Source organism: Frieseomelitta varia, unplaced genomic scaffold, assembly GCF_011392965.1.
Source record: "Frieseomelitta varia isolate USP_RPSP 00005682 unplaced genomic scaffold, Fvar_1.2 scaffold_582, whole genome shotgun sequence".
In the NCBI taxonomy this organism is placed as follows: Eukaryota; Metazoa; Arthropoda; class Insecta; order Hymenoptera; family Apidae; genus Frieseomelitta; species Frieseomelitta varia.
Window position 1 is genome coordinate 788,835 of NW_025110348.1, and position 13,119 is coordinate 801,953.

Below are 13,119 nucleotides of genomic sequence, written 5' to 3' on the forward strand. Positions count from 1 at the left end.
GGGGGGGGGGGGGGGGGGGGGGGGGGGGGGGGGGGGGGGGGGAAGAAGAAGAAAGAGGATAAGAGAGCTTTGGCAGCCACTTTTCTCGCCTGCACGGTATCGCGAGTCGCCAAAGGAACTCCATTTTCTGGCTACCCTTGCTCTCCGTTTGTCTCTCTCTCTCTCTCTCTCTCTCTTTCTCTCTCTTTCTTTCTCTGTCGGAGCTCTACTCGCATCGCTTCGATATTCTTGTAAGAAGAATTTTTCGTACCGCTGCGCCCACGCTACGGCGATGAACTCGCACGCTTTCCGCCGTAGCCGAGTCTCTGTTTTCCCCGATATTCCAAATTTCCTATGCGATTTGAATGCATGACTTTTCCGTTGAAAGTTACATGAATACGGGGCGAATACAATCTCGCTCCGCTGCATTGTCACGGAACCCCGAATGTTCCCCGTGATCGACATTTTCCAACTTGGCGCGGATATTGCCAACTCGCGAAGTTGGATTTAGCGTGTAACACGTGATAACACGGCTGTGTGTGTTTTTCCGTTTCAGGTGTGGTTTCAGAACAGGCGGGCAAAATGGCGCAGGCAGGAGAAGATGGAAGCCGCGAGACTCGGCCTCAGCGAGTATCATCATCCCGCCAATATGAGGTAACGTATTCCCGTAATTGTCGTAATGAAATTTGTCACGATGTTGGTCGAAATAGGAGTTAGTCTCGAGACCTTCTTTGTACAGAGTTCCTCAAACGCTGACATTTGTCGTTTTCGTTTCAGAAGCGTGGCCGGTCCAGCATTAGGTTTACCAGGAGATCCTTGGCTCACTCCTCCAGGTCTGTTGAGCGCCCTTCCCGGCTTTCTAGCTGCACCTCACACGGGATATCCCAGTTATCTAACGTCCCCGAGACGATTACCGTCGCCACCGAACGTCGGCGCCGTTGGAAGCGCAGTCCCAGGTGAAACATTTTATTCTAACAACTGTCCAAAGTTCATCAAACATTGTCGCATCGACAATTCACGACAAATCCCCAGTTAACAAATTACGTATTGGTAAAGTCGATTTGTCATCTCATTCAATTTCATCAACTCTTGATTAACTCTTGTCCAAGTGGCTCGTGTCTCTATACAAAAATCCGTGACGTAGAAATTCATCGTTAATTCAGAAAATTCGCGTAATACGTTTAACCTCTTACGCTGGAATGACGCACATCGAGAACATTTGGCTTAAAATTGTAATATTTTCTCAGTTTTAAGTACATCGAGATATAACCCAGGCAAAACAAATGATAGATTTGTTACTTCTTCTTAATAATTTCTATCCAGTGATATACCGATGAATTCAAAAGCGAAGACGAATTGTTTGGTCACTCGTTATGGTCCGTGAACTGGTTACTGGCGCAAGAGGTTAAATTTACTCTAAGAACGATTCATCGTCGTACGAGGGCAGAAATCAAAGCGTGAATCAATTTTTACCACCTTACTCGCAATCGATTGAACCAAATGTCACTTTTTGGTCGTCAGGTGCGCTTAGCGGAGGAATGACGAGCATAGGAAGCGGGGGCCACGTTCCAGCGGCGCCGCCGAGTCCTCCGGGCCACGATCCGCGCACAACGAGCATCCAGGCTCTGAGAATGCGGGCCAAGGAGCACGTCGAGAGCATCACCAAAGGATTGCAAATGGTCTGAAGTTTAACGTACGACCCAGGAAGGCAGCATCGACCCAAGTACAGGCTGGCCGTGGCCACGCTCTTAACAACGCGGGCGTGACGAGAAGCGAAGCGACCGTGCTCTCTCTCTCTCCACGACTGAACCCTTCGAGACTGGAGAAACTGTCCAGGCAACGGGCAGACGGATCGACAAACACGTTCCTCCCGTTCCTCTTTCTACGCTCGGCCCGGTAGAAACGACTTCACGACCTCACCGGTCGTTTCTATTCCGGCGAACGGTTGGAACCGTTTTATCGGTTATCGAACAAACGCCGAAGAGTACAAGAACGAATAACGCTGGCAACGAGAGAAGGGAACGATCAACGCGTACAGAGTACTAATTTCCAGTGGTAATCGAGAACGGAAAGAGACACGAGGGCCGAGTTTTTTCTCTCGTTCGGCCGAGTTATTATACCCGTAGCTGATTGATAAATCAAATTTGTTATGTCGTTCTTTGATACGGAACGGAGGAGCCGAATCGTCGTTCCTGTACGACGAGTGCCCTCTGACAAAAAGCGGACGAAAAAAAGGAGAAAGAAGAGCAGAGTTTGATTGTCACAAATCGTGTTTGACTGTCGTGTCTACCGTTCCATTTGGATGGTCGGTTTTTTTTCTTCTTCTTCTTTTGCTTTTGGTATCGCGTTACGAACTAATTCAGGATATTAGTGCAATAAACGGGAGGAGTAAGAGAGTCAGAGACGTTTCGTAGTGCGTCGCAGATGGAGAGTAGCTGTAAGATCCAAAGACGATTATTTCCGGTTGTAGCTCGAGATCTACGAAGGATCCCTCTCCTTTAACTTCCTGAACGATACGAACTCAGTAAGTAATATATCACGTACAGTTTTAAACGAGGTTGAAGATCGCGTTTCTTTTTTTTTTTTTTTTTTTTTGTTTTCTTATTTCGCGCGCGTTCGAAGAGAGCGACCGACGACACACCGAGAGACGTGACAAGTGACAAAATACGTAGACAGTGTTTACTCTCGACTCGGTCTTAGAACTTGAAACGCGGTCGCGAAATTTATCACGCTCGCGTTTCTAATCGTTCAGAAATCCGAGTCGAAGGAACGCGTTAGCTTGCAAGCCGCTACGAATACGTAAACACAGTTTGTTCCATCGACGTAACAATCGTCTACAAAAGCTACGAATCAAAAAGTTCAAGTTCAATCCAGTGGGTGTCCAGTCGATCTACGATATTTTCAATACCCGAGACAGTACACGAATGAATTTTGAACGCGACGAACGTTGTTACGAAACATCGAGAACGTTCCTTCGAGCCACGCTTCCCGAGCAACGTTCCTCGGTAATACCATGGGATATTGAAATGACGCGAAATGGAGCGAGACAACATTCGCTCGAATTAATCAGTGGACGTTTGAATGCAGCAGGCTAACTGCTATCACGACGAAATGAATTGGTACAAAACCGCGAAGGGTCAGTGGCCCGTGCCGGCCGAGGCGATCGTTCCCACCCCCTCCCTCTCCCCCCCTCCCCCCTCTCCCCCCGTGTAAACTGGTCTTGTATCCGAAATACGATTAGCATAATTGTTTGATAATCATGTACCTCGGATAGACAACGCTAAAAAAAAAGAAACAAAGAAAAGAAGAAAGGACACGTCTATCGTACGGACGACACTTGTCACTCGTTCGAAACGTAGACGTAAATCACGTGATATCGAACGAGTAGCAACAAACGTGCGAACGTTTCATTCGTTTAATAAAATCGTCCGAGTTAATTAACGAACGTCGAGCGTCAAGTGTCCCGTTTCCAACCAGGTGGAAAATTCTTCCAGAATTTGTTAGCGAGTCGCTCGATCGGCACTGATCGAGCTTGTTGGCGACGCGAACCCTCAGAGACTAGGATCAATATTTCTTGTAGCATAGAGGTGTCCTCGAAGAGATCCGGCGAGAGGAGACGCATTCCGAAAATAAACAATATTCTGCAGTATTAATACGTTAAGGTGAAGAATTGTGCATAAAGTTACGTAATAAACGATTACGGTATGCGGACAGGATCGCTTGGAAGCGGACTGGCCAGATCGCTTGCCGTTGGAATCGGTTGGTGTTCAGCTCGATCGATGTCACGTTGACGCACCGTGATCGTGCTGAGAAAATTTCGTTTTCATCGAACAACGTGAAGAACGTAATTTCCATCCTACCACAGCTGCTAATGCGTTGCGTATACGTATATTTATAAAAAGATCGATGTAGATATAAAAAATGACAAGATCCTTCAGATATCGCAACATCTCCCTCACTTCCTCCGTTTCAATTGAACGCACGCGTTTCTGTTTTGTCCGTCAGGCAACTCGATTCCAACGAGTGAGGTATTCACGTGACGACAAATTCGTCTGCCAGTCAGCTTTCGCGAAGCGACGTCAAGGAAAACCAAGTAGAGGGTGAAGAAAGAACGTAGACAGTTACCCACCCCCGAATGTCTATTTGTATATATACCTGCTCGTGATGAAATAAAATTTGATGTACATATTTAATCATACCACACGATTCGTTTGAAACAGATCGTTTCCCCGCCATTGGCGCTTCGATTGGCTCGCTCGAGAAAAACCACGAGGAGCATCGAGGAAACTCGCTTTGGGTCGCAATGAAATTGCACGTTTTTGCGAGGAACCCTTGATGAACTGTCCCCTTTCCCTTCCATCCGTATCGGTTCCTTTTTTTTCCCCCCAGAGCGGATCGATCGATCGGTCCTCGCTCGGCTCTCCTTTTTTTCTGCGACTCCTCCGAGGGACTCTGTTCCGGTTCGATCGATCGTTTCGTTCGATGGACACGCGTTAATAACGTGCGAAGGAGAAAAGGCGGGACGAGTTTCCCACAGAGGAGTGAAGGAAAAAGGGGGGGGAGGAGGAGGGGAGAAAAGAGAAGTTTCCACGGATTTTTAATTGTTCGGGCGCGCGGCCGCGCGTATTTGTTAAAGAATTAGCATTTCAAAGAACGATTTCAATTAAGGCTTAATTAATTTCGCGGAGAACGCCGAGCCAAGTTGGCGCCGCCGCGGCTCATTGTTCGCCTTACTTTCGACTTAATTGAAATCGAAGAACCGCCCCGGTGAATTCCAGCGGAAGCCGGCGAGTTTCGTGGTGAACGCAAAAGTCGCGAAAGTCGAATGGCTTATCAAAGATTAACGTTGCGTTTCGTTAAACGCTTCCGCGCTTCTTTCTCTCCGCCGTTTCGCCAGTCATCGTTTTGAAAATCATTGTACGTACGACTAAATCTGTCGGGAACGAGGCATTCGTATTGAAATTGAAATCGAAGAGAACGACTCCGAACGCCGTCGAGTCGCTGTTCGACGTCTCCGATTAATTAACTACCAAAACCGAGTCCGCGTGATCTCGACAGTATCCTCAAACCACCAAAGGCGAGGTAGAATCATAATGGAGAAACGCCGTAATTCATCTACCGTGCACAAAGGATCAACCCTCCTTTGAAATTAAAAAAAAAAAAGAGAGAGAGAGAGAAAGGGAGAACGTAGGGAAAAAATAAGGAGGAAAAAAGTGAAAGCGGAAAATCTGCAAAACTGCATAAACCGACGATGAGGCGCGCCCTGGCTGGTTATCTTTTTCGAGAGAGGGTGACTGATAGGGGGGTGGAGCGGGGATGGGCGCGGTGACGGGGCGTGAAAGGATTCGACGTTAACAGCACCAACAACGCCGGCTCGCTGAAACAATGGTGCTGAATGGTCCCTGAACGATTAGGTATTCCAATCGTCGCGTTAGGGGTCGCTGTGAAGTGTGGCAGCAAAAGTGAGATGGATAGATAGAGAGAGAAAGTGAGAGAGAGAGAGAGAGAGAGTGTGTGTGTGTGTGTATAAGAGAGAGAGAGAGAGTGAATAGGAGAGAGAGTGGAGAGAGAGGGGTTGCGAAGGGGTCGGCGGTAAGAGGATGGCAGAACTCGCCCAATAAAATGGTAATTCCTGTTTGCAGAAGTTAACCATGCGAGCGAGCCTGGAGATTCGAGTCCATGCGTACTCCCTAACTCCAAAGACTAATAATACTCTCGGGGCCGAGAAGTGAGCTGCCGACAGTGATATAGTTGTACGGAAGAAACCCCGTGAAATCGCGTACGTTCGCGCGATCTTCGATCTCACTTCGGGATCCTCTCGGGTAGGAAAGTGTGCGCGTGTCACGTGGACCGTGCTATTACGGGAACGTGATACGGTGGAAAAATTAAGGGGTGAATCGTGGATCGAGAGGATGAAGAGAGAGAGAGAGAGAGAGAGGGGCTTTAGATTGGAACTTTGAGAGTTTCGTGTCATGATTAGGAGGTTGCATTGTTTTCAATAATTCTTTTATTTTTTTTTTTTCTTTTTCGGTTGAGATAATATACATTTCTGATGAGATGATTTTATAGTACGTGGTGTATTATTCATAATATTCATTGTTGGTTGAAATTGCTCTAAAATCGCGTAGAACGAATTAAAATTAGCGTGGGTTTATTTTACAGAATTCGAATATTGTTGCGACAACATTGTAATGTTCAAACTTGTGACAAATTACAATCAACGAACAACAGCTTTTGACTATTAAAATTCGTGAAACACCTTTCGAAACTTCGTTTGGTTATTGCGAAACTTGTCGTTCTCACACGAAAAAAAAAAAAAAAAAATTGACCGACGCTAACGAGCCATAATTCGAATCGCAAATTCCCCTGATAATATTAATCTGGTTGAAAATAAGTCGATTTAATAAGCACGACGTATCGTCCAAACAGGCCAAGTAGAACGAGTCGAGCGTGCCAGACACGTCGCGTCTCGTAATAACGAGACCAGAGTCAAAGTTCCATTTAGAATACAGATTCCGGCAAAGTTTGCTCTGCGATGACTCAGTAACGAAGGAACCTACGTGGTAATTGATTTACCGTGGAGTTGATCGGTCAGCAATACGCGTATATCGCGCGTTTAGGCGACATCGTCGAGATTGGAGGCGGCAGTCTCCACGGCAATCTCTTAACGGCTGAAATTGGCACGGAAATCGTGGCTTTATTAAATTTGTTTAGGGACAGGTAAGGGGATGAGGCGGAGGTGGAGGTGGAGGCGGTTGAAAGAGCGGGCTGGCGAGGAGGACCTAGATTCTGGGCGAACCGTCCTCGTCTGTCTAATATTGCTCGATGCCTGGCCTGCCTAACCTTATTGCCTCGACAAAGTAAAGAACCGACAAGGGACCCGAATAAGACCAGTTTAGGGCCAAGCAGATCAATGAGACACCAAGCCAACGGGGCGGAATGCTCAAACAATCCCGAAGACAATCCGGTGGCTACGATGGAAATGGATACCGAGCCGTCGGGAATGTCGGGGATGCCGTATTCACCTCGTTGCGAATATAGCGTTGCAGATTGTAGGTTGCACATCTGATTTCCAGATTCCTCTCTCGCGATTTCCTCCTGATGGTTCTTTTGAGAAACTTAATTTCGATTTCTCTTTGGTTGCGGTTGTTTGTCAGAAACGGATTATAAGAAGAGATTATAATTGAAACATCGTTCCGATGACGAGGATTGTGATGACGGAGCGTAGCGAGAATTGTGTATCTATCCGACCAGCCAAATATCTCAGTACCTTTGGCAAAGAGCCAGTGTCCTGCTACAACTGTTAATATGCCCTTGTTGCTGCTAATGTCGGACAGACAGACAAGTAGAAAGAAGCGAAGCGGTAAGCTAAGAAACACCGTTGGTGAAAAGAGGTGAGGTGAGGAAGATTTCAGCTGGTCGTTTCGGCGCCGGCCCCGGCCATTTAGCGTTATTAATTAGAGCCAAAGTCATTCTAAGTTGGCAAGTACATAAGCCGAAATAATATTTGCACGGGCGTTCATTAGACGTGGCAGAGGGCACGAGATGGCGCCGCAAACGGCTTGGATTCTCATTAAAATAACCTTGCCTTTCCTTTTCGTCCGCTCCTCCGCCCTTGCGCGCCGCGCCTCCAGCCTACCTCGCTCGTGGCACCGAGCAAAAAGAGGAGCGACAGAGACGCCGCGCCAGGAGGAACAAAAAGAACAGAAGCGAAAAAAAGAATAAAACGACAAGAGGAGGGGATGGACAAAGTGAACGAGCCAGCCACCCCCGCCAACCCCTTCTTCTCCGCTACCTCTTTCTCTCTCTTTCTCTCTCTCTCTCTCTCTCTCTCTCTCGTGTCTCCACTTTTCCTCCGATTTTCCCTCTTCGTGGTTATTCAGCGAAACGAAGACAGCGCAGCGAAGGTGGAAGAACAGAGGCAGGAAGGGGTGAAACGAGCGGTTGAAGTGGGGGAGAACGAGTTACGGGGGTAGTTTGGCTACCACTAGGTAACTTAAATGAAAGTCGCGGTTACCCCCTTAACGCGAAAATACGCTCAGGGAAAATTTCGTTTTTTCACCCTGATTAATGTAATACCCGACGTTGTTGCTGCCGCTGTTGGCCACGCTAATTGGTCATTCTCTCGCTCGCCTTTGATTCTCCTGCTGCTTCTACCCTGCGACTCACGACCTGCACAGCGTGCACGCCGCCGTGCATTCGTTCCTTCCTTCGTTCGTATGTTCGTTCCGTCCTCGCGGTGTCCTCTTCTTCTCGTTCTCCGTAGTCGTGGCTGAAACTGAAAATAAATTTTCCCCGCATGGCGGATTAAAAAGGTAGCGGCGCGTGAATCTGCGTCTGAAGGAACCGTATTGCGGGCCGAGAGTACTCGCGGAAATTTTCCATCAGCAGCTCACCGCGAAAAAGTTAAAACGAGTTTCGTGCCAGCGACGCGACAGAGAGAAGGCACATTTTATCAGGTCTCAATTTAAACGAGGATGATTTTCAGCTACCAAGTCGCGCGTTACACGCGCCGGTTTCCTCCTCTCCCCCGGATCTTCTTTCTATCCGGCTGATTTCGCCCGAATTTATAAACTCCTCCGGCAAATCAAACCAAGTAACAAATCGGGCGTGAAGTTGAACCGATTAAATCCATTTTCTGGAAGCTGCTGCTCGGAATCTTGTCAAAACTGATTCTCTTTCAATCAGTTTCGAGACTGTTAAGCTGATTAACTTCGTTTTCTGAAATCTTCTCGTTTGTAACGTCGGTGTACCGATTCGTCTCGTTTTCCGAAACTTTCCCAATTTTAATTTTTCAGAAATTCAAACGGTCATAACTGTCCGTGCAGGTCAGCTCTTCGTGTCGCGACGTGTTAAATTGACAGGTCAATATTTGATTCGAAAAAGAACCGAAAATAAATCGGATGAGACGGTTTGGCGTAACGAGGACACCTTGTTCTTTCTTTTTTCTTCTTCTTTCTTTCTTTTCTTTCTTTTTTTTTTCTTTTTTTTTTGGCAAACAAAGTCGAAAATTTCCGTCGGCCAGCGAACGAGCGATACCGGCGATCGAGCGGTAATAAAATAAATAAATATCGACGCGAACGTTCTAATTTGCGCGGAGAGTCGCAAACGGATGTAATCCCGTGGATAAACGCTGACCGAGCGTATCGCGAGCCACCGCGAGTAAAAAGCCGCTTCATACTCATTTCATCGTTGCGCTGCGTTCCCGCGGCAAAAAATTTTCCACGCTCCGGTTTTTCCCCCCCGCAGCGATCGTTCCGTTGCATCGGCCACCGCCGTTTCCAAACGAAACGGGAAATATATTTTTCGTTCGCGCGCTTCCATTATAAGTATAATCCACTTGTCCGCCATTCGACGGCAATCAAAAATCTACATTTCCAGCGAATTTATCATTATAATACTACCAAATGATAATCCGTTAAAAGGTTGTCGTTTCGCGCTGCTTTGTAGCTCTCGTCGGGCGTAATTTTTTTCCAACGTGCGCGCCGCACGCACGCACACGTGCCCCGGGACGCGATATAGCGCGCGAGCACCGTCGACCTGGCCGCCGCAGTCACACCACCACCACCAGCGCTTCGGCTCTTCAATTTCGCTGCTCGTCGAACGTCATCAATTGCGACGTAGCATAATAAAAGGATAATAAAGTCCGCGGAGGCAGCGTCGCATCGGCGCTTTAATTAAACAATTTCGCCAGGTGGATGGCCGTCGGTAATTGGAAAAAAGTCGGCGGAACCGGGTATCGGTATCGAAGGGCGACTTCCGGCCACGGATCACGGCCATTGGGCAGGGGTTTGGTCACCAGCACACGAGGAGAGAGAGAGAGAGAGAGAGAGAGACCGGAGGATGTGCACCAACGCGAAAAGGGGCAGGGGCAGGAGAATTGGTGGTGGTGGACAGAGAGGGTGGACAGAGGTGGGTGGATGGATAGAGGTGGGTGGGCTGGTGGTAGTGTGCGGTGGGTGGATGGGGGGGGGGGGGTCGGTGGAGAAGTTCCGAAATGAGTACCCGTGCAAATACGCCAGGATTGTTTCTGCCGCTAATTGCTCGGTTTTTTGCAGGGGCTCGGCCAACAATCGATTTGCATTTCAAAGGTAGTCCGGCATAAAAATAAAATGCGCTCCGTTAAAAGTTGACTGGCGGCGGCGTGCGAGCGTTGTGTGCGTGCCCCGATACGTGTATCTTCCCCGATTCTACGTATATTCACGCACACTGGCCGGCCGGTGCCGCTTGCGAACGACAAATTGTATAAAACTCGTGCCGGATTAAAGCCGTCGATGGAACAACGTCGATTCGCGCTTTTTCCGCCCGCCTGGCGCCGATTCGGTCCGGCCGCCGCCGCGACGCGCCGCGCCGCGATTATATTCGCGGAATATAATGTTTCGCCCCGAGATTTCACGCCTCGTCAACTCGAGATTCGCTCGCCAATAACGCGAATAATGAGCGCTTCGATTGCTCCGAGACCCGAAGGTGGTTTCGTCGGACAGAGATCGGGAGGGGGGGTGATCATCCTTTGGGAAATTAGGAAGTTTAATCTGGAATTGGAAAATATTGGAAAGTGGAAAATGATTGCTGAAAACGATCGATCGAATCTCATAATCACAAATAAACGGGTATTTAAACACGTTGTATCTGCCGATTGTAAAAGAACATTCGTTAATCGGCATGTGTATACGTGCGTGTGCGTGTATAGGTACTTTAAAACGGCAAATTGTGAAAAGAGTATCGCGTTAAGTGGAATCAACTTATCAACGCAGACGTTCGAAGGGGATAGGCGAGGAGGACGGCCAGGGTGAGAAACTTCAAATGGCAATCCCCGCAGAACGAATATTTCGTTTCCTACGTCGCAGGATGGCCGTTCAGTATTTGATTTTACGCAGTACGCGTCGGATGGTTTCCACGAACGTTAATTATCACTGACCACCTACAGTCCCATTACATTCCAATCGACCCCTTAATCAACGCATGATTGGTGTACTAATTGATTGCTACTCCGTAATTATAACGGTGCACTGGCAGACACCGGTATCGAAACCTCCAAGTACGGAGAAGCGGTTGCTTGAAATTGCGCACAATGAAGCTGGTTATTGGTACTTTCTGCGAAACCACTGTTAGTCGTTGCGTTAAATTTTGCAATAAAGAAAAAAAACTCCCCGCTACTCGCTTTTCACGAAAGAAACAAATACCAAGGTTCGAGGCGTTTCTCCAAACTCGTCGACGATATTTCATTCTTCGAGCAAACCAACCGCTCCCTTTTAATGCAAAACACACAGACACGAGGCGCAAAGAAAAGTGTAGAAGGGAAGAAGGAAAAAGGTGACATATATCGAGGGAGTAATTCGAGTTTTCACCTACCCCTGAATTTTTCGAGACGGTCGGACCAAGTGGTGACGCGTAGCAGCAGGAACTCGAACGAGTCTCTGTCCCGTCTCCCGAGGGATCGATAGAGTCGTCGGCAAAATTTTACCACCGTCGGTAGCTTCGTACTGACGCTAGATAATACAGAGTGTGTGTTTCCTTCGATGAGAGCTTCGTTGATAAAAGAATCGTCGATAAAAAACGAACCACCTCGTTAAAATTTTCGGGCAAATCACGCGCGAAATAATGTCTCTCGTTTTTTGTAAATTTTTCAATTCTCATCGATGAATCTGCTAACCGACTGGCGAGCCAAACGCAAACAAGAACTATGATCAAACTGATTGAATTACGAGTAAGATAAACGTACCTCGGCCACGGACACGCGTTATAAAGACATTAAAACGCATTAGTCGCGAAAATTCCACGTTGCCGCATATCCATTATTACATCAAACGTCCATGCCTCCAATTATTTGAAATTATCCGTATAGAAATTAATCCTATTGACACGCGGGTAGTTCCGATCCCACTCGTTAAAACGGTTCTAATGAAACGCCTCCCGTTCACCCTCTCTATATCCACCATAATCGCGCTGTTTACAATTAGTAACATTAATTCGCCATGATTTCCAGTCCCGTGTACGTGAGAGAGGCTCGCGAATTTGTATAGAATTTCATTAAGCCAACGGTTAGCCACTCATCGAACCGTAGAACGTAACCGGTGGTCGGATTTGTACCAATTATTAGAAAATGTATATACAAGCGGCTTTGCGCGATCCATGTTCCGTTTGGCAAATATTTGACGGCTCTCCATTGGACACCTCCAACAGTCCGAATACCTTGCATATTCACTGATATTTCTATCTCGAATAAATTGAATCAGACTCCACCTTCCGCATGCAGTTTAAAAAAAAAGGGAGGGGGGGGGGGGGAGAAGGAAAAAAAACTCCCCGCCGTCCTTCGTTTTTTCTCTATCGCTTTTTAATTGTTTCTCTATCGAGGGATTGCGGGATTTTCACGTCGAAGAGCGAGGACGTGGAACGACGTTGCAGTTTCGCGTGTAACAAATAGAAAATATTCTGCCGGCAAAAACAGAGTCACAAAGGTGATCGAGGTTGCCGACAATAGTAGCGCGACAAATAGGCTAGATCCTCCGTCCGGAATGGAACTATCTTCCACGTCCCTTGCCGGACGTGACGTAAGAACGCAGGTTCGTCGCAAATGACCATGGCGCGTGACACGGCGACGAAGCGGACAGAAACCTGCAATTCGAAGTTTTTAATAGAGATTTGCACCGGCCGGCCGGGCCAAAGAGGTCGGTATAATCCAATAGGGCCCCATTGTCTGCCCGTTCTCCGGACATAACCAACCCCGTTCCCTCCCCTCGCAGCGCCGCTCGCCGCTTCTCTCTCTATCTTGCTCCGGTCCTGGTCGGTATCTCCGCTCTACACCACCATATCCATAGAACACGAGCACAAAGACGTGTTCCCCATGTATATGGATGCGACACTGCACTGGGAAGCAATGCATATTCAAAATCCAGCCGCGGGCGGCTTGCCAGGGCAACGGAGTCTCTTGTTTTGCTACAGGCATGGAGCACGAGTCCGCAAATTCGGTTACTTCATTTTGAGCCCTGACCACCCGACCGCCACCCCTTTTGGCCCACCGCCCGACCCCACCTGACCACCCCACCTCCTTTTACCAACACCTCCTCCACCGCTGCCACCGCCACCTCCTCATCCTCCTCATCCTCATCCTCCTCCTCATCGTCCTCCACCACCTCCTGC

At 48.0% G+C, this 13,119-nt stretch overlaps 1 protein-coding gene across 1 annotated transcript in view; it reads left to right on the forward strand.

Moving 5' to 3' along the window:
• The window catches only part of LOC122534289 (retinal homeobox protein Rx1-like), a 46,986-nt gene extending 42,814 nt beyond the window's left edge, over window positions 1-4,172 (forward strand). The window contains exons 3-5 of the mRNA XM_043664791.1: window positions 536-633; window positions 757-935; window positions 1,501-4,172. Coding sequence (XP_043520726.1) covers window positions 536-633; window positions 757-935; window positions 1,501-1,664 — 441 coding nt within the window. The 3' untranslated portion in view covers window positions 1,665-4,172. The remainder of the gene's footprint in view (window positions 1-535; window positions 634-756; window positions 936-1,500) is intronic.
• Window positions 4,173-13,119: the final 8,947 nt, after the last annotated feature.